The sequence below is a fragment of the Chiloscyllium plagiosum genome, unplaced genomic scaffold (assembly GCF_037043375.1).
Source record: "Chiloscyllium plagiosum isolate Xiang-an unplaced genomic scaffold, Cpla_swu_hap1 HiC_scaffold_24, whole genome shotgun sequence".
Lineage (NCBI taxonomy): Eukaryota > Metazoa > Chordata > Chondrichthyes > Orectolobiformes > Hemiscylliidae > Chiloscyllium > Chiloscyllium plagiosum.
In genome coordinates this window covers 22,095,794-22,122,802 of record NW_028270162.1, presented here as the reverse complement: position 1 = coordinate 22,122,802, position 27,009 = coordinate 22,095,794, and the positions used below count along the sequence as shown (strand labels likewise).

Sequence of the window (27,009 nt, the reverse complement as noted above, 5' to 3'; positions counted from 1 at the left end):
TAATGTTTTTTTTTTACTATGCACTTGTTTTAATTTGAATTTCTAACACATTATTGTGGAAGTAAAGTATCCTCAGCTCTCTCCCATAACATACATTGCTCTCTCTGCTATGCTGGTGTTTGTTCAAATCAGGCAGGAAGGAACTACAAAACCTACACACAGTCTCACTACTCCTAGCATAAGTGGCCTATTTTCAAAAAAAGAACCTGATTGAATATTTCTCCTCCAAAAAATAATTTTGCTGAATATACCATATTTTTGTATTCAAGTTTATTATATCGCATTCACAGTTAATCACACTTGACATAAGCCAAAAAAACAAACACGTTGCAGGAAGACATAATTCCAAATTGTGATAAATACTACTTGTTTTTTTTTTAAATGCCTAATATAATTTATGAGACTGTTTTTCATTTTAGATATTTGATTTATTCTTGAACAAATCAAACAAATTCTGAAATGTAATTCTAATTGCCGATGTCTTAATGCAGAAGACCCACGTGATAGCGAGCAAAAAGAAAAACACAAATTCGATGATTTTTAACCTATATTATTTTGGGTTAGCACAATTCGTTTGGGAATGTACACTGGATTTTTAAAACAATACGCATGATCCTCTAGGCATTTTTTATTACATATTGTACATTCATCTCAAAACACGTTTTTTGCTTTAAATTGTTATCAATGAGGTCATTAAATTTTCAACAGAAAAAAGGAGAGCAAATTTGTGATTCACCCAATTTCGATATTGACGGTGGGGATGCAAGGAATGTCTGGTTTAGCTGTCGATTCGGTCCCGCTGGACGTGCATGTAGGTTATGCTCGCTTGATTTCTTAAGCTCCCGTTAATACCGTATCTTATGACTGAATATACTGATGATATTAAGAATTTTTGCAACAAATGACAGCTACTGTTTTGATGTTGTTTCAGAGGTCCGCTTGACATGACAACGGGCTGCAGCTCTTTAGATTCGGATTCTCCCTCAGGGTTTGTGCTGGGGATTTTTTTCTCCCCCCTCCCTCTCCTCCTTCTCTCTCTCTCTTTCATTTCTTACCTGGGCTCTGGAAGTACAATTTTCTTGCTGGCTCTGGCGGCTGGAGTCGATTTGCTTTTCTCCATCGCCATTAAATAGCTCACATCAGCCAACACAGCCTCCAAGTCCGCCATCTTGCTGAGAGAGTGAGAGAGAGCAACAGCAGCAGGGGAAGAGTCTTTAGAAGCAAAACAGGAGAGGAGCACAGACTCCCACAAACCACCAGAGACGGGCAGCAGGCAGGCTGGGGATATCGCTGCAACCTCCCCAAGGGGGGGACAGTCCAGAAGCCCTGATCCAAAAGCTGGGAGGGAAGAAGAAAAAACTAGGAGCCTCTTCAAGCAGCTAACAGCCAGAAACTCTGTCCCAACTGTATCATCTGGGAACCAGCCAGGCTTCAGTCCTCATTCCTGGGAATAGGAAGCCTCCAGGATGGCTATTGAGAGAAGGTCTTCCTTTTTTAAGCCCCCTCTCCACCAGCCCCAGCTCCGATCTCCTCTGCTCCCGGCGGCCTTTATTTCTCCTCTCTGTTTCTGGTGCAGCCTGATGCTCTCTGTTGTACAGTGGCCATGAGCAGAGAACTGAAGCTTTCCACTTCCTCCTGGTGTCAAAAAAAACGATCTCTCCGAAAACGTGGAACTGGAGTTCTCCTCCGTTTCACACCAGACGCTCGCTGGATGCATCCAGGGGCACGTTTCTGCTTTGAGGTGAATGTGGGAATTAGAGAAGGGCTTTTATTTGAAACAAAACCATGTATATCCAAGGGAAAAAAAAGACAGAAACAAGCAGAATTTGCTATTTTCTATTTCACTTGCTTTGCCATTTTGCATCAAACAGGAGGAGCTAGTTTCACATTTAAATTGGCATCGTGGGGTCGGGGTGAGAAAGATTTCGTTAAATTCAATTATAATCCCTCGGGTTTACAAAAAGGGAAGGACCACAAGTCTCAAGCAGACACATGCACCTTAATCAATTCAACCTACAAGTGGCAAAAAAAAATGCAAAAATCTCTCGGGGATCCGGATTTCGTCCGCGGGTTTGGCGAACAATTCGGCGCTAATCTACTTAGCTGCCTATCACAGGCAGATATGTCACTGGAATTTAATGTCAGACCTTATCAAACTGGTGGCCGGTCCGATACCGCCGGTTTTACGCCTATTTTTAAAAAAAAATCCGAGGTGAATTTCGAACCCCCGATATTCATCATCCAACTGGGATAGGTTGGATATTTCAACATCTGCGGTCTAATTTCAATGGAAAGTCACATCTTTGAAAGATAACAGCAATGTGCAGTCAGCTGGGTACCTGTCAGTTATATTGGTGATTAATTTTCAGAGATCCCGCAAACCAATAACTAATTGTTTTAATTTATTAACCGTGACTTTTTTTGAGGGGGGAGGGGATCAGAGTCATCGGTCCACACGTAAAGATGCATCATTTTGACGATCTTAATTATATGCGGTCCCTTGGAGCGATCCCAAAACCTAAATCAATACGGTCAGGAGCGAAGACATGATAGCTCAAAAGGGGGAATTTTATTTATATCGTTTGAGCTTCCTTTCCGCTTTTCAATGAGACGTTGATTTTTTTTCTCTTTCTCAGGGCTACAGGTCCATTGGAGCAGAGACTACATCACAGTTATTGGCATGTTACTCACAACAAGCAACAGATCATAGACCACAAACTAACCTGCGACCATAACAGACTGCACAATAATACTGTAACATTTACATTGCTCTCCCCATCTACTGAACCACAGTGATGACCCAAAGGAAATCTTCTTGAGGGGTGAGCTTCCTGCTACTAGCTTTTTGAGATTAATTTTGGAAAGATTTCTATTCTGCTCATTTCAGGAAATTTTCTACCCCATATCATGATGTTACACAACTGTGTATCCTCGTTGCTCAAAATCAGCAAAACGGCTTTGAAATGACAATCAATTTAAACTTGAAGTCTAAACAATACAAAACACCTATGAGGAGTCCAGGTCTAGTGTGAAGGGAAAAGAAAGTCTTGACATGAATCTATCATAACGTTTTGGCTACAAACTTCCACATTTATGTTTTTAAAACATAACTCTTTCCTCTGTCCCAGAAAATATTCCCTTTTATTGCAAAATCCGAACAATGTAAAATGTACCATGTATCCTCAGAATACTGTACCCCTAACCTATAATATTGAGAGCATTATTTGCTCTTGGTTGTGTTGGAAGTAACCTGGAAGTTTCCATCAGGCTCCATTCAAACCAGTCCTTTTAAGTTACCTTGTGTGCATGGTGGTGTAAAATGCGATGGCCACTCACTCACATAAATTGTTCCCATACTCTAACAAGGAGGATTAGGTGATGTGTTGATATTTACTCATTGGTCGGAATTTTGCATTTCACGTTGGACCCCCAAAGTTTGAGTCAAATGTCTTTTTTTTTTGTTTACAGGATTTGGGTGCTGCTGGTTAAATGAGAATTTATTCTCCATTCCTAATTGCTCTTTAGGAAATGATGGTGAACCACCTTCTTGTATGTTGCAGTAAATGTAGTGTTGATATGCCCCCAGTGCCGTTAGGAGGACAGCTCCAGGGCTTTGACCCAGCAACAATGAAGGAGTGGTGATACAGTTCCAAGGGAGGGTGGTGGAATTTCCATATACCTGCTGCCCCTGTCCTTCTAGTGGCAAAGTCATGGGTGTTGCCATCTAAGGGGCCTTGGGAGTTATTGCAGTGCATCCAGTCAATGGTACACAAGGTTGCCACTATGCATCCATGGTGGAGGGACTGAATATTGAAGGTGTAGGTGGAATGCTGATCAGCAGGCTTCTTTGTCCTAAATGGTTTCAAGCTTCTTGAGTGTTATTGGAGCTTTACTCATCCAGGCAAGTGAGTTTATTCCATCACCTTCTTGACTTCTGCTTTACAGATGATGGACAGGGACTGAAAAGACTTGCCACAGAATTTGCAACCTCTGATCTTGTAGCCGGAGTATTTGTATGATTAGTCCTCTTCAGTTTCTGGTCAATGGTAATATTAGCAGTGGATGATTTAGTTATAGTAATGCTATTGAATGTCAACAGGAAATGGTCACATTCTCTTTTGTTGGAAATTATCATTGCCTGGCATTTGCAAGGCATGAATATTAATTGTGTCTCATCAACCTAAGCCTGAATTTTGTCCAAGTCTTTCTGCATCTGGACACAGACCGATTTAATATCTAAGTGGTGAATGGTGTTGAACATTGTGCAATCAGTGAACATCCCTTATGTGAGCAATGATGGAGTGAAGATCACTGAAGATGATTGGGCTGAGGATACTACCTTGAACAGCTCCTGGAGTGATGTCCTATGGCAGAGATAATTGACCTCCCAAAACCACAAGTATTGTTCTTTGTGCCATGTATGACTCCAACCAGCATAGAGTTTTCTCTCCGATCCCCATTGACTGAAATTTCTTTCGGGCTAGTGTTACACTGAGTCAAATGCTGCCTTGAAGTCACTTCCCCTGCTTGGTTGAGCTGTTTTGTCCATATTTGGAGCAAGGCAGTAGTGAAATGAGGAGCTGAAATTACCTGACAGAACACAAACTGACTATTAGTGAGCAAGTTGCTGGGTAAGTGCCATTTGATTGCACTATGATACCTTAAATCTCTTTGCTAACGATTGAAAACAGACTGATGGGTCATTAATTGTCTGGGGTGGATTTTTCCTATTGATGTACATAGGACGTTACAATGTAAATTGGTACATTGCTGGGTAGGTGCCAGCGTTGTTGTATTGACACAACTTTGCTAATAGCATGTCGTTATTTGCGCAAATTTTCTGTACTATTGCCAGAACATAGTCAGAGTGCATTGTGTTTGCTGCATCTGATCTCTTCGGCCATGTATTGATACCATATGGAGTCAGTTGAATTAGCTGAAGGCTGGCACCTGATATTGGAGACCTTGGGAAAAGGCCACTTAGTACCTATGGCCAAAGACAGATACAAATGCCTCAGTCTTGTCTTTACGCAGATGTGCTGGGCTCCTCTGGTGAGTTGTTTATTTATCCTCAACTGGAAGTGGCAAGACTTCAGCACTTAGATCTGATCCATTGATTACAGGATCATTTAAACTCTGCCTAATCACTTGCTGTTTATGCTGGAAGTAATCTGGTGTTGAAAAGTGTGGTGCTAGAAAAGCACAGCAGGTCAGGCAGCATCCAAGAAGCAGGAGAATCAACGTTTCAGGCATAAGCCCTTCATCAGGAGTTTCTGATGAACTGCTTATGCCTGAAACGTCGATTTTCCTACTCCTTGGTTGCTGTCTGACCTGCTGTGTTTTTCTAGCACCACACTTTTTGACTCTGATCTCCAGCATCCACACTCCTCACCTTTCTCCTAATAATCTGGTGTTGCACCTTATTTTTAAGTATGCATGATGCTGCTTCTCATGTATCCCCCAGCACTCTCCATTGAACCAGAGTAATAGTTGTGTGCGGGAGATGCTGGGCTATGACATTGCAGATTGTGGTTGAATATTGTTGTGCTGCTGTTGGGTTATAGCACCTCATGGATACCCAGTCTTTAGCTACTCAATTTATTCAGAATCTATCCCATCCAATTAGGTGGTAATGCCACGTAACATAATAAAGGGACTCTCAGCGTGAAAGCAGAACTTCACTTCCACAAGGACAGTGCAGTGGTCAGTCCTATTGATGCTGTCATGGACTGGTATCTGTTATAGGTCTAATTTGAGACTTAGGTCAAGTGTGATTTTTCCTTTTTGTTAGCTCGCTAACTATCTGCTGCAAGTCCAGTCTAGCAGTTATGTCCTTTGTGGGGTTCAGAGTAGCTATTGAGTCCTCCCAGGGCAACTCCGTCCACTGTGTACTGCTGTGCCATCACCTCTGTGTTCATTGATCTATGAGTAGTGAGTGCTGATGTCAGGGACATAGTTGTTCTCATAAGAATCTTATATTACAGACAATGTCAAGCTGTGCTTCACTGGTCAGTGGGACAGCTCTCCTAGTTTTGGCACCAGCCCCTGATGTTAAAAAAAGGGATCTGCTGGTCAACAGGTCAGCCAATGCATTGAACAGGAATTGGAACTGATAGTGCTAGATGATCTGTCCAATTTAATTCCTTTATCAGACTCTGTAGCAGTTGAATACATGTGAGTGGCTTGCTAGACAATTACAAAGTCAACCACATTGCAATTTAGGCCAAGCAAGAATGGCAGATTGTACTTCCATAAAAGGCATTAGTGAACCAGATGGGTTTCTGATGACAAACAGAAGTGGGTTATGGTCACCATAACACCAGGCTTTATTTCCAGATTTGTTAACTGAATTCAAAAAACTACCATCCCCCATTGTGACCTTTGAACCCATTTCCCCAGAGTGTTGTTTTTGGTCTCTGGATTACTCGTACCAGTATATCACTATATCATTACTCCCAACAAGGTTGGGAGGCAATCATCCATTTGTTTAATTCTTGACTGGGCTTAGAAATTGTGATTTTGCATCTTTATCTCTCTACAGATACTGCAAAACCTGTTGAGCATTTCCCGTTTTTATTTCACATTTGCAGTATCTGCAACATTTTGCTTTCATATGACTATTGATCTTCAGTATTTTACCTGCTTGTGTTATCTTGAGCTTGATTGTGTCTTAATTTGACATTTAACAATTGTGCAAATGAAACCAGAATGCTTATTTCTTCCCTTGTTCATGACACTGAGGTCAGTTCAGCATTGAAACTATTATATATAGATTATTATATAGAACATTACAGCACAGAACAGGCCCTTCAGCCCACGATGTTGTGCCGAACATTTGTCCTAGCTTAAGCACCCATCCATGTACCTATCCAATTGCCTCTTATAGGTCACCAATGATTCTGACTCTGCCACTCCCACAGGCAGCGCATTCCATGCCCCCACCACTCTCTGGGTAAAGAACCTACCCCTGACATCCCCCCTATATCTTCCACCCTTCACCTTAAATTTATGTCCCCTTGTAACACCCTGTTGTACCTGGGGAAAAAGTCTCTGACTGTCTACTCTATCTATTCCCCTGATCATCTTATAAACCTCTATCAAGTCACCCCTCATCCTTCGCCGTTCCAATGAGAAAAGGCCTAGCACACTCAACCTATCCTCGTACGACCTATTCTCCATTCCAGGCAACATCCTGGTAAATCTCCTCTGCACCCTCTCCAAAGCTTCCACATCTTTCCTAAAATGAGGCAACCAGAACTGCACACGGTACTCCAAATGTGGCTTTACCAAGGTCCTGTACAGCTGCAACATCACCTTATGACTCTTGAATTCAATCCCTCTGCTAATGAATGCTAATACAAGCTCTATCCACCTGAGTGGCAACTTTCAAAGATCTATGAACATAGACCCCAAGATCCCTCTGCTCCTCCACCTTACTAAGAACCCTACCGTTAACCCTGTATTCTGCATTGTTATTTGTCCTTCCAAAATGGACAACCTCACACTTGACAGGGTTGAACTCCATCTGCCACTCCTCAGCCCAGCTCTGCGTCATATCCAAGTCCCTTTGCAGCTGATAACAGCCCTCCTCACTATCCACAACTCCACCAATCTTCGTATCGTCTGCAAATTTACTGACCCACCCTTCAACCCACTCTTCCAAGTCATTAATAAAAATTACAAACAGCAGAGGACCCAGAACTGATCCCTGTGGAACTCCACTTGTAACTGGGCTCCAGGCTGAATATTTACCATCTACCACCACTCTTTGACTTTGACCGGTTTGCCAGTTCTCTATCCAACTGGCCAAACTTCCCACTATCCCATGCCTCCTGACTTTCCGCATAAGCCTACCATGGGGAACCTTATCAAATGCCTTACTAAAATCCATGTACACTACATCCACTACTCTACACTCATCCACGTGCTTGGTCACCTCCTCAAAGAATTCAATAAGACTTGTAAGGCAAGACTTACCCCTCACAAATCTGTGCTGGCTGACCCTAATCAAGCAGTGTCTTTCGAGATACTCAGAAATCCTATCCCTCAGTACCCTTTCCATTACTTTGCCTACCACCGAAGTAAGACTAACTGGCCTGTAATTCCTAGGGTTATCCCTATTCCCTTTTTTGAACAGGGACACAACATTCACCACTCTCCAGTCCCCTGGCACCACCCCCATTGACAGTGAAGACGAAAAGATCATTGCCAACGGTTCTGCAATTTCCTCTCTTGCTTCCCACATAATCCTACGATATATCCCGTCAGGCCCGGGGGACTTGTCTATCCTCAAGTTATTCAAAATGCCCAACACATCTTCCTTCCTAACAAGGATCTCCTCTATCTTACCAGTCCATTTCAAACTCTCCTCTTCAACAATATGGTCCCTCATTTGTAAATACTGAAGAAAAGTACTCATTCAAGACCTCTCCTATCTCTTCCGACTCAATACACAGTCTCCCACTACTGTCCTTGATCGGACCGACCCTCGTTCTCGTCATTCTCATGTTTCTCACATACGCATAAAATGCCTTTGGGTTATCCTTGATCCTACCCTCCAAAGATTTTTCCATGCCCTCTCTTAGCTCTCCTAATCCCTTTCTTCAGCTCCCTCTTGGCTATCCTGTATCCCTCCAATGCTCTGTCTGAACCTTGTTTCCTCAACCTTATGTAAGCCTCCTTACAAGACATTCAACCTCCCTCGTCAACCAAGGTTCCCTCACACGACCATCTCTTTCCTGCCTGACAGGTACATACGTATCAAGGACACATCATATCTGTTCCTTGAAAAAGTTCCACATTTCAACGACATCTTCACCCACTAACAAGCCCATCACTTGTCCCAGTTCATTACCAAGTACCAAATCCAATATGGCCTCCCCTCTGGTCGGACAATCTACATACTGAGTTAGAAAAGCTTCCTGGACACACTGCACAAACACCGCCCCGTCCAATCTACTTGATCGAAAGAGCTTCCAATCAATATTTGGGAAGTTGAAATCGCCCATGACTACTACCCTGTGGCTTCTGTACCTTTCCAAAATCTGTTTCCCAATCTGTTTCTCCACATCTCTGCTGCTATTGGGGGGCCTATAGTAAACACCCAACAAGATGACTGCTCCTTTCTTATTTCTGACTTCAGCCCATACTACCTCCAAAGGCAGATCCCCCTCGAACTACCTTTCTGCAGCCGTTATACCATTTCTAATTAGCAACGCCACTCCCCTCCTTTTTTACCACCCCCCCCCTCCCCAATCTTACTGAAACATCTGTAACCAGGAACCTCCAACAACCATTCCTGTCCCTCTTCTATCCACGTTTCCGTGATGGCCACAACATCGTAGTCCCAAGTACCGATCCATGCCTTAAGTTCACCCACCTTATTTCTGATACTCCTTGCGTTGAAGTATACACACTTGAGCCCATCTGCGTCCGCAAGTATTCCCTGTCAGTATTATCTTCTCCACAGCCTCCCTACATTCTTGGACATCCTGAAAAACAGCTAACCTATTTGCTGGACTACAAGTCCGGATCCCATCCCCCTGCCAAATTAGTTTAAAGCCCCCCCGAAGAGAGCTAGCAAACCTACCTCCAGGATATTGGTGCCCTTCTGGTTCAGGTGCAACCCGGCCTGCTTGTACAGGTCCCACCTTCCCCAGAATGCAGTCCAATTGTCCAAATACCTGAAGCCCTCCCTCCTACGCCATCCTTGCAGCCACGTGTTCAACTGCACTCTCTCCCTATTCCTTGCCTCACTGTCACGTGGTACTAGCAACAACCCAGAGATGACGACTCTGTCCATCCTAGCTTTTAGCTTCCAGCCTAACTCCCTGAGCTACTGATTGACCTCCCCAACCCTCTTCCTACCTTTGTCGTTGGTGCCAATGTGCACCACGACTTCTGGCTGCACACCCTTCCCCTTAAGGATTCTGAAGACACGGTCCGAGACATCTCGGACCCTGGCACCGGGAGGCAACAAACCATCCGAGAGTCTCGCCCATGTCCACAGAACCGCCAGTCTGTCCCTCTAACTATAGAGTCTCCTATAACTAGCGCTCTCCTCCTCTCCCCCTTTCCCTTCTGGGCCTCAGAGCTGAACCTCGTGCCAGAGACCCGGTCACTGCAGCTTACCCCTGCTAGGCCCCTCCCCCCCCCCCCCCCCCCCCCCCCCAACAGCATCCAAAAGTGGTATACTTATTGTTGAGGGGAACGACCTGCACTGCCTGCTTCCTCCCCTTCCCACCTCTAACTGTTACCCAGCTACCTCTGTTCTCTGGCATAACTATGTCCCTGTAGCTTCTATCAGCCTCTCGAATAATCCTCAGTTCATCCAACGCCAGCTCCAGTTCCTAACGCGGTCTGTGAGGAGGTGGAGCTGGCTGCACTTCCTGCAGATGAAGTCGGCAGGAGCATCGGTGGTCACCCCTACCTCAAACATCCTGCAGGAGGAACTTTCCACTGCCTGCGCTGCCATAACTCTACACTTAGTCTCCAACACAAGAACACTAAGTAGCTTACCTGTTCAGCCGACTGAGTCCTTTTTATTAGGTTAGAGGAGGAGGAGGGAGGGTGGGAGACACTAGATTAGATTAGATTAGATTACTTACAGTATGGAAACAGGCCCTCCGGCCCAACAAGTCCACACCGCCCCGCCGAAGCGCAACCCACCCATATCCCTACATTTACCCCTTTATCCTAACACTACGGGCAATTTAGCATGGCCAATTCACCTGACCCGCACATTTTTGGATTGTGGGAGGAAACCAGAGCACCTGGAGGAAACCCACGCAGACACGGGGAGAACGTGCAAACTCCACACAGTCAATCGCCTGAGTCGGGAATTGAACCCGGGTCTCTGGCGTTGTGAGGCAGCAGTGCTAACCACTGTGCCACCGTGCCGCCCACATGCCACCGTGCCGCCCACTACACGTGTAGTGTCTCGGGTTCCTTCTCCACTCAAACTTCTTACCTTCCCAGAAGCCTCTGTTGACGACTTCCGGGTTCCCGCTCCCAGTTGGGAAAAAAAAACACAGACTGTGAAAAGAAAAACGTTAATTTAAACTGGTCTCCGCTTACCTTCCGGCTCCCCTCTCTGTGCGCCCGCTGTAGCCTGCCTAAAGTCATCTATCCTGCCTAAAGTCATAAATAATGAAATCCTGTGACTCTGGCGTTTTCTTGTCCTCAACTAGTTGATGCAGTAAACTAAGAGTTCTTCTTCCATCCTCTGTGCTACGTAGCTTTCTGTGTCTCCTCATGATTCTGCAATCAGAGTAACCCTAACTTAGAAATGGTTTAAAAGACAAAGGCTGGCAATTGATATGCCTTTGTGAATGTGTTATAAAATCTGACATCCATTGCTCAAGAAAAATGTTTCCAACTTAATTCTCAAATACTATACTGTATTTCTCAGGCTTTATGGTTGTAAGGATTGGATATATGCATTACAGTATTGATTTGGTTATAACTGACGGAGGTAAAATAAAATTCTGCCATGAGAATGCCAACCAACAGCAGTTTCAAGGAAGACCTACCTATTGGAATCAATAGGGGAGGTAATGGCCAAGTGGTGTTATCACTAGGTGATTATTCCAGAAACTCAGCTAATGTTCTGGGGACTTGGGTTTGAAACAGATTGGCATTTGAATTCAATAAAATTTAACTGGAATTAAGAATCTACTGATGATCATGAAACTATTGACAGGTGTCATAAAAACCCATCTGGTTCACTAATGTACTTCAGGGAAGGAAGTCTGCCATCCTCATTGGTCTAGCCTATATTGGACTCTAGACTTTTAACTGCCTTCTGGACAATTAGGGATGGACAATAAATGCTGGCCTCACCAGTGATGCTCACATCTAGTGAATGAATGAATGAATAAATAAGAAAATAAGACTGCTGAGTCCTTTTCTATGAAGGATTTGTATTTTGTTTGTTTGAAGGATCACAGAGCTGAACGATCCATCTGCACCAAAGCTGCATTGGCCGATAAAGATCACAGAGGAGAGAGAATGAAAAACACAAAGCAGTAAATTACTGATGTGGATAAGGACCTAGGAAACTGTTATGAAAGAACAAAATATGGCCATGTCATCATGAGACTCAGTATAATGTAACTGATAGATCATTACAAATAATGATTGTTTTCAGAGTCCGGGAGGGTAAATGTAAACACCACTTGGGTATAGTGTGACTTGAGACCAGTACTTTTCTGACTTATGGGCAAGTGAGTTAAGCTTGGGTATAGGAGGCACAACATCAAAGTATGCAGGTAATTCGAGGAATGTGTTTGATTGTGAAGCAAAGTAGAATGGCTTTAGGAGATCCTGGCCAAGTTAGCAAATTGGATTGAAAACTGGCAGATGGCATTTAATGTGGGAAAAGATTCACTACAATTTTGGGAGAGAAGAAACAAACTAGTATTTATTCATAATTTGGAAGGACATCATGTATCATTTCTATTACATCTTCAAATAATTCAAGAAGGTTGGTGAAACATGAATCCTTCAAAAGAAAAATAGGTTTGGATGAAAGTAGCTCAAACTATTGTTGGAATACATTCAACCTTTTTAAGTTAAGAAATGTAACAGACAATTTACACATAACAGTAATCCCCCAACAACAAAGTGATAACGACCAGATAAAGCAATTTTACAACACCATGGATGAGGGATAAATATTGGCAAAAACAACTGAAGTAGTCCCTTCTTCACGTATTGCCACGTGATCATCTATGCTGAGATCTTTCCTCCCCTTTTTCTACTGCATGAAAACCCTCACTTTTCCAGCTTCATTCAGTTCCAAAGTAGAGTAATCTTTGACTTGAAATGTTAGCATTCTCTCTCCACAGATGCTGCCAGATTTGCTGAGTTTCTCCAGCAATTTCATTTCAGATATTAAGTACCTGCAGTGTTTTGCTTTTAGTTTAGGATTGGGGAGACCTTGGTTGAATTTATATACATTCATTTTAACGTATGAAAAGGGCAACTGACATGTAAATTCCATCTAAATGAGTTTCAATAAAGCAATTTAAGCATTCAGTTGATTTGTCTAATTAATGGTAGTTGTGTATAGCCTGCTCCTTGTCGACTGGCACATTTTTATCTGACTGTGGCTCAGCATGCTTTGTATCTGTTTAGTCGTGCAATGTTGAGGTGTTAGATTATTATTTGAGCCAATACATACAAATGTCACATTCACCTTTAAACAGTTAGTCTTAGATCATACAGTTTGAAATTTGATGCTCATTGACAGTGTCCAAAGCAAATCTTACATACTACAAATTATTATCAGGCACCCTGTTATATTTGTAATTTGTAGGGAATGGGTCGCTCTTCGGAGGGTCGGTGTGGACTTGTTGGGCTGAAGGGCCTGTGTCTACACAGTAGGGAATCTAATCTTTCCAGAATATGCTGTTTTAGAACAAGGGGTAACTTATTCCATGCAATATAGGATTTAACTCTTTTTAGACAGAGCCTCGTCCATTTAAGGCTGTAGGTAAAGTGATGGACAACAGGAAATGTATGCAGATTTATATTACCAACAGACCTCTCATTGCTTACAAAGATTTGGAAGTTGTATAGTTTTAAAGAGGAGAATACAATATGAAAAAGAAGAAGTATTGGATATTAGAACGTAAATTGTGAAAGAATTCAGAAATAAGTTCTGCACTGGAAGTAGCAACAATGTTTACACTATTTTTAAGACTATGGTGTTTTCCTTTTATGTTGCTGCTACATAAAATAATGTATTAATATTCTTTATCTCTGATAAAACAAACAAATTGACAATTTAATATATAATCTGCGAGGAGAAAGTGAGGTCTGCAGATGCTGGAGATCAGAGATGGAAATGTGTTGCTGGAAAAACGCAGCAGGTCAGGCAGCATCTAGGGAACAGGAGAATCGACGTTTCGGGCATTAGCCCTCCTGAAGAAGGGCTAATGCCCGAAACGTCGATTCTCCTGTTCCCTAGATGCTGCCTGACCTGCTGCGTTTTTCCAGCAACACATTTCCATCAATATATAATCTGCATCAATAATTAATCCTGCCACACACCAGTCCTACAAAGCTAAAATATTATAACAAATATTACTTATTGCATACCTTTTATGTAATGTCTGTGTATAAAATTAAAAATCACAGAACCAGGTTATAGTCCAACAGGTTTATTTGGAAGTACTAGCTTTTAAAGTGCTGCTCCTTCATCAGGTGACTAGTGGGACAGGATCGTAAGAGACAGAATTCATAGTAAAAGATCAGTGTCGTGCAATTAAAGCAATATATTGAACAAACCAAGATTGCTATTAAGTCTTTTACCTCTTAGAATGGGTTGCAGGTTTCGGTTCATTAAAATGTAAATCCCAGAACATCTTTTAAGTTACATCCTCACGATAACTGAAGGTTTTATAAAAAAGTAACATCTCAGCTCAGACAATGTATTAAATGTGTGAGATTAGAGTCTGTCTGTATCCCAATCTGAAGTCAGACTGGTTCTATTTCCAAAGTAGGAATTTATGAAATGTTATATGGATTGACTGCCTGCAGGTTGTGTGCTTTTTGAGCAAAAATAGAATGCATCTGCAAATACAAATTCACCCCATAAAACTTGTGTGTGTGAGAGAGTGCATGCGTGTGTGTGAGTGTGTGTACATGCAAGTGAGTGTGGGGGGTATATATGTCTGAGAGAAAATCCATACAACACTTTATAAGTTTGTGCTTTGAACAATCTAGATAACATTTTATAAATTCCTACTATGGAAATAGAACCAGTCTGACTCAAGATTGGGATACAGACAGACTCTAACCTTATACCTGTTAATGCATTGTCTGAACTGAGATGTCACTTTTTTAAAATAAAAGCTTAAGTTATCACAAGAATGTGACTTAAAAATAGTTCTGGGATTTATATATTAAATGAACCAAAACCCGCAACCCATTCTAAGAGATGAAAGACTTAACAACAATCTAGGTTTAAATGAGGACTGCAGATGCTGGAGATCAGAGCTGAAAAATGTTTTGCTGGAGCTGAGGCACTCTTCCTCCAGGCGTTGTGTTGCCATGGTCTGGTGATGGAGGAGGCCAAGGACCTGCATGTCCTTGGCGGAGTGGGAGGGGGAGTTGAAGTGTTCAGCCATGGGGTGGTTGGGTTGGTTGGTGCAGGTGTCCCAGAGGTGTTCTTTGAAACGTTCCGCAAGTAGGCGGCCTGTCTCCCCAATGTAGAGGAGGCCACATCGGATGCAGTAAATGATGTGTGTGGAGGTGCAGGTGAATTTGTGACGGATATGGAAGGATCCATTGGGACCTTGGAGGGAGGTGAGGGGGGAGGTGTGGGCGCTAGTTTTGCATTTCTTGCGGTTGCAGGGGAAGGTGCCGGGAGTGGAGGTTGGGTTGGTGGGGTGTGTGGACCTGACGAGGGAGTCACAGAGGGGGTGGTCTTTCCGGAACACTGATAGGGGAGGGGAGGGAAATATATCCTTGGTGGTGGGGTCTGTTTGGAGGTGGCGGAAATGACAAAGGATGATACGATGTATCTGGAGGTTGGTGGGGTGGTAGGTGAGGACCAGTGGGGTTCTGTCCTGGTGGCGATTGGATGGGCGGGGTTCAAGGGCAGAGGAGCGGGAATTGGAGGAGATGCGGTGGAGAGCATCGTCAACCACGTCTGAGGGGAAATTGCGGTCTTTGAAGAAGGAGGCCAATTGGATTATTCGGTATTGAAATTGGTCCTCCTGGGAGCAGATGCGGCGGAGGCGAAGGAATATGGGATGGCGTTTTTACAGGGGGCAGGGTGGGAGGAGGTGTAATCTAGGTAGCTGTGGGAGTCGATCGGTTTATAGTGAATGTCTGTGTTGAGTTAGCCGCTAGAGATAGAAATGGAAAGGTCTAGGAAGGGGAGGGACGGTCCAGGTAAATTTGAGGTCAGGGTGGAAGGTGTTAGTAAAGTGGATGAACTGTTCAACCTCCTCGTGGGAGCACGAGGTAGCGCCGATATAGTCATCGATGTAGCGAAGGAAAAGGTGGGGGGTGGTGCCAGTGTAGCGTTCCGGAAAGACCACTCTCTCCGCAACTCCCTCGTCAGGTCCACACCCCCCAACAACCCAACCTCTACTCCCGGCACCTTCCCCTGCAACCGCAAGAAATGCAAAACTTGCGCCCACACCTCCCCCCTCCCTTCCCTCCAAGGCCCCAAGGGATCCTTCCATATCTGTCACAAATTCACCTGCACACACATCATTTACTGCATCCGGTGCACCCGATGTGGCCTCCTCTACATTGAGGAGACAGGCCACCTACTCTGGGACACCTGCACCAACCAACCCAACTGCCCTGTGGTTGAACACTTTAACTCCCCCTCCCACTCCACCAAGGACATGCAGATCCTTGGCCTCCTCCATCACCAGACCATGGCAACACGAGGCCTGGAGGAAGAACGCCTCATCTTCTGCCTAGGAACCCTCCAACCACAAGGGATGAATGCAGATTTCTCCAGCTTCCTCATTTCCCCTCCCCCCACCTTATCTTAGTCCCAACCCTCGGACTCAGCACCACCTTCTTGGCCTGCAATCTTCTTCCCGACCTCTCCTCCCCCACCCCCTCTCCGGCCTATCACCCTCACCTTAACCTTCTTCCACCTATCGCATTCCCAATGCCCCTCCCCCAAGTCCCTCCTCCCTACCTTTTATCTTAGGCTGCTTGGCACACCTTCCTCCTTCCTGAAGAAGGGCTTATGCCCAAAATGTCGATTCTCCTGCTCCTTGGATGCTGCCTGACCTGCTGCACTTTTCCAGCAACACATTTTTCAACAATCTAGGTTTGTTCAATATATAGCAAAATTGATCTTTTGCTATAAATTGTGTGTCCTATGATCCTGCCCCACTAGTTACCTGATGAAAGCTAGTACATCCAAATAAACCTTTTGGACTAATAATCTGGTGTTGTCCAATTTTTAATTTTATCCACCTCAGTCCAACACTTGCACCTCCACATCTTAGTGTATTTTTCAGCTGTTTGTTCCTTTTGATACTTCTAGTTATTTTTGGGTCTAGGTGACAATTCAGCTTAAGTACAGCTGCTTACTCCAATCATTTTCTAAACAATTGCTTAGGAGCTCTCAGTATAAACAAAAGAAAGCAGGTAATCATTTTTTGTTTCTTTCTATCTTATTTCCCTTTTCGAGCTAAGTTTACTGAAGTAATAAAAAGTAGTCAAAAAGTAGTTTGAATTATGCAAATTTTACACAAAACATTTCTAAAGTTTATTTTCCTATTTCTATAGAATCCCTATAGTCTGAAAACAGGCCATTTGGCCCAACAAGTCCACACTGACTCTCCAAAGAGTGCCTCACCCAGACTCACTCCTCTACCCACAACCTTGCACCTCCCATGGCTAATCCACCTACCCTACACATCCCCACACACTATGGGCAATTCAGCATGGCCAATCCACCTAACCTGCACATTTCATTGCCATATACTTGGAAAACTCTATCCTTCAATATGTGCACCAATAACAATACATGTATTCTGTTTTTGAATTGTAAATGCAAAGAAGTAGAAATTCTGAGTACCCTTTTATACTGCAGTGTTATTCACACTGCATGAATGAAAATTTGAATCAAGGAGTCAGATCAACATAATAGATTTTACTGGACAGCACACATGAATAATACTAGTAAGCAATTTAGCTGAAGACTCACCTTTGACTGGGTCCTCACCAATACAGATTATTCTTGCTGCTGAGTTCAACTAATAAGGCTTAATTACAAATTTATACTTTGCTTGAAGCACACCTACTTTGTGACTCATCGACTCAGTGGGAATCATGTGATTAATTTTGATGTTAACACCAATGTGGAATTGGAGCCTCTATTGTCATCTATACCAGTCCTCAAGCGACATCCTCCATTCCTTACTTTGTTTAGTAAAACAATCTCTCTTTACTTTTCCATATGATGCATTTTTTTTGACTAATTCTGACACCACTATCTCATATTGTTCACCTTACAATCATCTGGATCTAATTCTAAAATTATCTTATTCCAGTCCTTACCATAATAATTATTAAAGGTAGAAGCATTTTGCTGTAACCATCTTTGTTCTCTTTTAACTCCCTGTCAACTGAGTTCAGCTAATTCTTTATGCTTCACCACACATACACACTTTGTTCCCTTATATGTTAAATAGCTCATCATGCTCTGGCAATATGCCGAGCCATTTATCCTGTCACACTAAACCTTTTTCCTTTTGTCTCTGAACTAGATGCACTACCTGAAATGAAAATTATACAGTTAATAATGGTTCAAATTCAAAACCTTGCCTGGAAAGAGTTATTCAAATTAATTTCCCAGTATCTTCTCAAATCACTTGGAAATTTTGCATGTTCCATCTGCTGAAATAGAACTTGCAGGCACAGGTGTATCTGTTAACTTGTACCATCTGACAGACTGAAAGCTTTTGAAAAGATATTTGCTCCAAGCTTATTTGAAAGAAATTGAGAAGTGAAAATGTTAACAAAGGTGCAAAACACACTTTTATATGTAAGGCTAATTATGCAATGAGGAATATTTTTATGTTGAAGTTCGAAGCCGTCAGGCTTAAAATCTACAGCCTTTCTATCACAAGCCTACCATGATAAAAGTGAGAATGCAGTAAATTGCATCAGAATTCAAAATATATGTTAAGGTTGTTCTTGATGTTTGAGAGGATTCTGTTATAGAAAGGATATTATTCAACTGGAGAAAGTTCAAAAGAAATCTACCAGAATGTTGCTGGAAATGGAGGGTTTGAACAATGGGAAGAGGCTATCTAGGCTGGGACATTTTTTTTTGCTGGAGTGTAGAAGGTTGAGGGGTGACCTTAGAGGTTTATAAAATCATGAGGGGTATAGATAAGATGAATATCAGATGGCTTTTCCCTAGGGTGGGGGGTTTTAAGACTAGGGGGCATATTTTTAAGGTGAGCTGAGAAAGATCTAAAAAACACATTGGGGCAAAATTTTCACACAGAGCGGTTCATGTGTGGAATGGACTTCTACAGAAGGTGATGGATGTGGATACGGTTACAATGTTTAAAAGACATTTTAGATATGTACATGAAAATGAAATATTTGAGGGAAATGGGCCAAGCACTGGCAAGTTGAACTAGTTTAGTTTTGGATTATTGTCTGCACGGACTGGTTGAGCCAAAGGATTTGTTTCTATGCTGTATGATTCTATATCGGAGTCTATTAAAACAGTGTCTTAATTTTCATCAGCCATTGTACAGACAGGATCTGCACCCAAACCAAGCCAATCTATCAGTACAAACCAGGGAGGCTAGTGGTAAGGAATTTCAACCTGAGACATTATTTGTCCCTGGCCTCGTAAAAGCCCATCAAACATTGGCTGTTGTGCCACTGGCAAAAAACGTGGGTACCCGTCTATGCATCTGTGTGCACTACCTAGGGTCCAGGCCCTGATAGGTTCTAATCAACACAGGTTGATTTTCACTTGAGAGGTTTCTGCATCAGTTGCATGTTTTCACCAACATAATTAAAAAGATTATCTGTTTATTATCACTTGGTTGTTTAAGTGATTTCCTGTGTGCACATTGTCTGATGTCTTTCCTTAGAACAGTGACTAATTTTCAAAAAGTAGTTGGATGTAAAATATTTTGTTATGTACTGAGATTGTGAAACACACTATAGCAATTGATCTATACTTAGTGCATACCCATGCCAATAGGGATAAGGACTACTTATCTGGCAAGATCAGTAGTAGAGACCTCATGATGACAGATTTTGTCATGTTGTCAGTACCCTGTATGGAGCCCTCCTCTCCCATCACCAATCACCACCAGTTTAAAACTCTGGAAGATTTTGAACATAAGTATTTTGAATGTTTTGGTTGGTTTATTTTATTTCATTGCTTACTGACTGAAACACTTTGCTTTGTGATTCTTATAATTTCACAACTAATGATTTGAATGCTCCTTTTGTTACTGACCATTTGACATGGTATCTACCTATATAGTTCCCCATTTGTCATTTTTTAGAAAAGTAAAATTTCAGCCAATAAATGCAGAAATTTGAATGATGGATAGCAGGATGGATAACTGAAAATTTTGGATTCATAAGTATTTTAATAACATCACCAACGGGTCCCTAATGAAATTGCTCATGTTTGAGTTAGAATATATTGTTTTATAACAATAAGGAAGCCATGCCATGTAAAGCAATTTGCATTTCCACGACTACTGATTGATGATGTCATTTAGTTAATTCATATTTTTATCAGGAGATTCTTTAGGATGTTTACTGGTGTTTTGAATTCAATTTTCATGACTCCGTTTTGTTTTTGAAAGCTATAAATAAATCAATGCTTTTGATTAACATTCACCTTCAGTGCTGAATTATGTTTCTATTTATTTTTAATATCTAGGTTGTGCAAAGAGTTAGTAAGTAATTTAACAGCTTGCAGATGGATACCTGTACCTTTCACTTACATAACCCCCTTTCTCTAAAGTTGCTATGATAAAATAGAACTGGAGGAGGGGGGAATCCAGGCTTTGGTAACAATGGAGAAAAAGGTAATTCTGGGCTGCAAAAGGGGTAATCCTGGGATGGATGCAGATCCCAAAATTTGGAGATCTTGGAGATTTGGTGGCATGCATTGAAGGTGTTATTACATCATATAACTCTTCCTTTCTCCAATGCTGCAATCTAAAGGGGTCGGAAATAATTTTCAGGACCATTTTGGATCCCTGCCCAGTTTTCCAGAGGGGTGTCCCCTTAATTAACCTGCCAATTGATTCACCATTCAAGTATGGACAGTCGCTGGCTTCTTGAAGCCAACTAGAGGTTTTCCAAGTTGCAAGGTGTAACAGCCCAAATTGAAAATCAGGAAAGGAGGGAAAGCTTCAAATTGAAGGTGCTCTCTTGCAACTTAAATCTTATGTTGAAAAATGGATCTTACAACCAAGACACTGTGGGTTGGAGGTGGTAGTGATTGTAGTGAAAGTCCTTTAAAGACAGCCCGTGACAGCTCCATAACTGGTCAGGCAACAAGGCTCTCTAAACTATGAGTCACTGACTCACTGGTCTGCTGCTGCAAAGCCATCTCCAGGCACCTAAGCTGGTCTTGCCATCTACGGGGATCTGGAGGCCGACTGGAGAATCCCTGTCAGCCTCCTTTCGTTGGCTTCAGTGGGCACTTAGAAAACTATGTCGGCTAACCAACAGGTGTGTGCAGGTGGCCTTGCTATTCCAACTCCCTTGGCTCTATCCTGCCTCTGCAAGAATGGTCCAGAGACCGGGTGGAGCCAAAGAAGCCACAGACCGGTAGCATTGGATAGCCGGTGTACTCAGAATCTGGCAGCAGTGTGGGAAGGTACCAAGTATGATATTATTGAAGGAAAGGTAAAAAGGAAGATAATAAGAATCAATTCTCTCGGATTTAGTATCAATCAAAAATAAATGCTTGACATTGCTTCTATGCCTTATGCAAGAATGTGAAAATATATGACGGATTTTTAGTTTGTCAATAATTCCTGTAACTCAGAAAAAGGTAAGGGTGGACTAATAAACAATTGTTATGAATGGCTAATAGTGTGTCAGTTATGACTATTGCACCTTTTCTATGAACAGTGAAATTGACTGGTTTGATTGGTTTATCTTTATCTTTCTGAGAAATGTGTTCATGTAGGTTATTGTTCCACAGTGACTGGGTAGTAAAGCAAAATGCACAAGACAATAAAGGAGAATCATCTTCTGCTCTGCCTACCAAGAAAGCTGCATTGATAAAGACTGCATGTTAATGTCTTTGACACAAATTACTTGCAAAAGGATTATAATCAACAACTCAGGGAACAAATTTTCTTCTGCTTGTTTGTTCTTAGATGCAATCCCTCCAAGCAGAATAGTGTTGAATTTGCTAATGGAACACAGCTTCTGTTCTTTTCATTTTGTATAAAGGCGTTTTTAGAAAGGAACTAAAAGACATAATAAAAATGTATTATGATTCTTGCTAGACTGGATACATTTAAACTGATGTAGTTTGAGACTCCCATTTCAAAAAGTGTACATACAATTTATCCAGAAGGTCGTAAATTTAGTCATTTCTAGTGCATTTCTGATAATTTATACAAATCCTCATATTCCATGGCAGCTAGGAGCATGGACATCCCATGGATAGCAAAATGTACAGATACCATTCCTATAAACCCTCTATGTATTGCAAAGGACCACACGATCAAACCAGACTAGTCAATGAGACAAAAAAGCAGGGGTCTGGGGCTGACCTCATGAGTACACAAATCATGGATAGTGAATTAGTGGATAATGGGGAGGGAGTGTATTAAACATATCACAGAAAATCGTCCTCTTCCACCCTTCATCTGTGCATGTGATTATCAACAAACTGCTGGTCTCTGCATATCACCATGTCTGCTCTCATTCAGTCAGGGACTGCTACCACATCCAGTGAAGGGCTCGTTCATGTCTAGTCCACGGGATTAGCTATGGTCAGATCAGCAGAATTCAGGATCTGTCTCCTTGCAGTTCAAGGATTAGGCCTTGGTCAGTCCTGCAGATCGAATGCTACCAGTCCAAGGATTACAGGTAAGCCAGTTATAGTTGTACAGCACAGAAACAGACCCTTTGGTCCAACTCTCCCATGCCAACCAGATATCCTAAATTAATCTGGTCCCATTTTCCAGCATTTGGCCAATATCCCTCTAAACCCTTCCTATCCATGCACCAATCCAAATGCCTTTCAGATGTTGTAATTGTACCAACTTCCACCACCACCTCTGGTAGCTTGTTCCATCACACACCAACCTCTGCATGAAAATATTACCCTTCAAGTCTCTTTTAAATCTTACCCCTCTCACTTTAAACCCAAGCCCTCTAGTTTTAGACTCCCCCAACATGGTAAAAAGACCTTGGCTATTCACCTTATCCATGCCCCTCATGATTTTCTAAACCTCTGTAAGATCACCCCTCTGCCTCCAATGCTCCAGGAAACAAAGATCCAGCCTATTCAGTCTCTCCCTAGAGCTCAATCCCTCCATCGATGTTCTTATAAATCCTTTCTGAAAGTTTTCACGTTTAACAACATTATTCCTATAGCAGGGAGTCAAGGTGCAATGGCGATGTTAACCTGGGAGCTGTGTTGTGCTGAGTCAGAAGTGGCCTGGCCAGGAGTAGGATATATCAGTTCTGGGACTTTTGGGGAATAGTCAATTCTTGGGGAACCAAGAAACTGTGGCATTAACTGGGACTTTTTGGGAATAGTCAATTCTTGGGGAACCAAGAAACTGTGGCATTAACTGGCTGAGAGAATGAGTGTGAAATAGAACAATTCAAGGTAGGTGCGGATAGATCATGGGAGGTGACAGAGAGCTCCAGAAAGTATGGTTTTCTCATGTCACTATTAATCTGTCCTCTAGAGCTATTGTAGAGCCAATAAGGACTTGGAAATTCAGAAATTTATGGGTTCTGAGTTTAAAATTTGGACATGAATGGTTATAAGAAGAGTTAAACTGAAATGGGGAGAGGCAGAAAGGTCATGGTCCACAGGGACCGCCATACAAAAGGGAAGAAAAAGGATTGGAGGGAATCATCTTGCATCTCCGATCAAGCCAACAACCATTTGTTAAGATGCCATATCAAAAGTTATTGCAGCAAATAAAAGATCATGATGTGGGAGGTATTATGAGCATGGAAGATTGGCTGGCTTGTAGAAAACATGGAGAATGCATAAATGGATCAGCTGGATATGACAAATAGATTTTTGAAAGAGTCTGTTATGGGGCCTCAAATATTTACTATTCACATCAATGATGAGGGGAGCAAAATCATCATAGTTTCATAGACAACACAAAGACAGGTAGGGAAATACTTTGTAAAGCAGATATAAGTAAGTTGCTGAAGAATATAGATAGGTTAAGTGAGTGAGCAAAAATCACAAGGAATATAATGTGGAAAGTGTGAAGTTATTCATTTTGGCATAAAGAATAAAAACAACTTAAATGGTGAATAACTGCAGAATTCCAAGATGCAGAGCAATTTTAGATGAAACAAAATGAGTCCTGTCACAAAAGAAGAGTATGCAGGTGCAACATATAAACAAGAGGGCTAGGAATAACTAAAGAGTTTTGAAGGAGGGTCACTGGAAACAAAGCATTAACTTTGATTTCTCTCCACAGCTGCTGCCAAACCTGCTGAGTTTTTCCAGCAATTTCTGTTTTTATTTCAACCATGATCTCATTGAATGGTGAAGCAGTTCAAGGGCTGACTGGTCTATAACTGCTCCTAGTTTGTACATTCATGCACAAATCACTCATAAAATCACAAAGTTCAAATTGTGCCATATCCCATGCAAAGATAACTTTGCAATAATTATGCAAAATGGCTGCCATCATTTCTGGAGTAAGTTACTGATTTTTTTTTCTTCAAAAATGGAGTAAATCATTTGTATTTGAGATGCTGTACAGGCAATTGCATTAATCATGTGTCAATTCAGTAATGGAACCCATCTGCCAACTGTGGCCTCAAGCAATGATAACCAGTACATAGTTTGCACTAATTGCCTCCTTTTCATGTCAGTTAAATAAATGTAATTCGATAAAGTAACTTACAAACACCACCAGCAGGTCTCTTGTGAAGTTGTGTGGTGCCTTTACCTCTGGGCCAGAAGGCCTGTATTCAAGTCAAGAGTGTGGATCCTGATGAAGGGCTTTTGCCTGAAACATCGATTTTCCTGTTCCTCAGATGTTGCCTGACCTGTTGTGCTTTTCCAGTACCACACTCTCGACTCTAATCTCCAGCATTTGCAGTACTCAGTTTGACCTGTATTCAAGTCCCATTTGTTCCAGAGGTATATAATAACATCTCTGACCAGGTTGATTAGAAATTTCTAAAAGCATGATCTACGCTTGGCATTTCTGAAAGCCATTCCATATCTGTTAAGGTCACAGCTAACTGGAACTTATCTGCCAGTGGCCCACTTTGGCATCTCTCAATCATTGACCCATAAATGCATCAGGGATGTAACTGAGGAGTCAAACAACCTGGGCTATGATGTTCTCCATCACCCCTGGCTTCTCCCAGATGCAGCCATTATTGATTGTACCTACATTGCTTAAATCTGCAGAGTTTGTCAACTGGAACGGCTTTCACACATCAATGTTTAAGTCAGAGACATTTTAAATATTTCCTATACAGTCTGTTCTGCAGAGATGTTATTACACGTCTCTGGAGTAGATGGGACTCAAATCCAGGTCTGAAGACTTGGTGGTAGCCACAAAAGTCTTTACTGTTTAAGCTATATGTAATTCTCAAAGAGATTTTGGATTTCTTTTGGCTTTTTGTTTAAGATCATAACTGATATGTTTGCATTTTGATTCCCCTATGCTAGATATCCTGAGAGCTGCTTTGAGGCTTATGTACTAGAGAACTTTCAGGTTTCAGCATCTTTCCAAGGTCGTTGGGACATACAGTGATTTTCACTGGCAGACAAGGGGTACCCCCTTCAAACATGATTTATGACTTCTTTATAAAACCCTCAGACAGATGCAAAATGAAGATATTATACTACCTATAGTTCTACTCAGGCCATAGTGGAACAGACCATAATCCTCCTTGAGATGATGTTTTGATGCGTGGACCGCTCAGGCTGGGCTATGCAGTATGGGGTCTCCTGCATCATTGAGCCACTCTGTGCCTTTCATAACTGGAGCTGATAAAGGGAGGGTGTTCTTGGTACAGAAGAAACAGGGGATGAAGAGCATAGCGTGAAGATGAATATGCGGTTCAGGATATTGACCAAAAGGGACATCCAAGAGACTCTGTTAGAGCAATGCATAATAGAGCAAGGCAGAGATAATATCATTGAAACTCACTTCCTGGAGGACTGAGCCATGTTTAGTCTTCCTTTAAAATTCTATAGGGAATGTGGAAAGCGACCCATACGTATTGCAAAGGATGTTGACTTTCTTATTGTTACAGTCTTTCATCTTTTCTATTGCTTAATAAATGTTTTGTCATCCATCTGATTGTACACTTGAAATGTTGAAGTGATCCCATTTTCAAATATCTACACATTGAATGTTCTACTGGCCATCAGTGAGACAGGGCACTAACATCACCTGGAACTAAGGTTAGTCGGCTCTTAAGGCTTCAGTTAGCAAATGATGTCTAAGTGGTGTGCAGTGAAGTCTCACTTAATGGGCAGCAGGTTGAAAGAAATGCTAAGATATGTCCTTTCCACCCTTCCATCATTGATTAGCCGTTACCATTTCTGAATGAATATCCGCTAATGCTTGAGCATCCTTTAAAAGGCATTGCTTTATGCAGCCTATCTTGGCAGCCCAATACAGTGGGAGAGTGGAGATGTAAAATGTCTATTATAATCTCCCAGCCTTAAATGATAGTGCATTCATGAGAAAAACTGTTAGGTAGAAGAAGTCATTTCCCCCTGGCTGTAGTTATTAGTCAAGGATCCCTGACTTCTGAGGTTTTCTGCAGTCAGGAAGTCAGTTGCTTGTACGAAATGAGCAATGTGTAGCCATTATAAATTCTTTCATATTTGAGATATTTAAAGTGGTTACTCATCTTTCAATATGACAGTGACAAAGGCACTAGAGCAGATATTTTGAGAGTTCAAGTGAAAATATAAGTACAAAGATGCGAGATCATTTACATTTATGTGTCACTCATGTCAAAAAGTACGCTGCTGGGTAAGCACAGCAGGTCAGGCAGCATCCAAGGAACAGGAAAATCGATGCTTTGGGCTTCATCAGGAATGTGGGCACATTCTTGATGAAGGGCTTTTGCCTGGAATGTTGATTCTCTTGCTGCTCAGATGCTGCCTGAGCTGCTGCACTTTTCAGACACCACACTTTTTGACTCTGATCTCCAGCAACTGCAGTCCTCACTTCCTCCTAGTTTTGTCACCCATGTCACCTGTTTGACATCAGTAAGTTCTTTTCTTCCTCCTCCTTCCAATACATCTAATTATAGTCCTGATGTCTGTAG

General features: G+C 42.1%; 1 protein-coding gene and 1 long non-coding RNA gene across 4 annotated transcripts in view; one reads left to right on the top strand and one right to left on the bottom strand.

Moving 5' to 3' along the window:
* grk3 (G protein-coupled receptor kinase 3) overlaps positions 1-1,190 on the bottom strand; it is a 303,291-nt gene extending 302,101 nt beyond the window's left edge. For both annotated transcript variants that reach the window (XM_043715595.2, XM_087999986.1), the window contains exon 1: positions 1,056-1,190. In XM_043715595.2, the coding sequence (XP_043571530.1) occupies positions 1,056-1,168 (113 nt within the window). In that variant the 5' untranslated portion in view covers positions 1,169-1,190. The remainder of the gene's footprint in view (positions 1-1,055) is intronic.
* On the top strand, positions 766-26,983 carry LOC122562614 (uncharacterized). 2 transcript variants are annotated; one of them, XR_006315370.2, is made up of 4 exons: positions 766-811; positions 932-1,741; positions 2,637-2,822; positions 25,391-26,983. It is a non-coding gene; the product is annotated as an uncharacterized LOC122562614 (long non-coding RNA). The 2 variants fall into 2 exon arrangements; XR_006315371.2 differs by lacking the exon at positions 25,391-26,983 and adding an exon at positions 11,941-13,227.
* Positions 26,984-27,009: the final 26 nt, after the last annotated feature.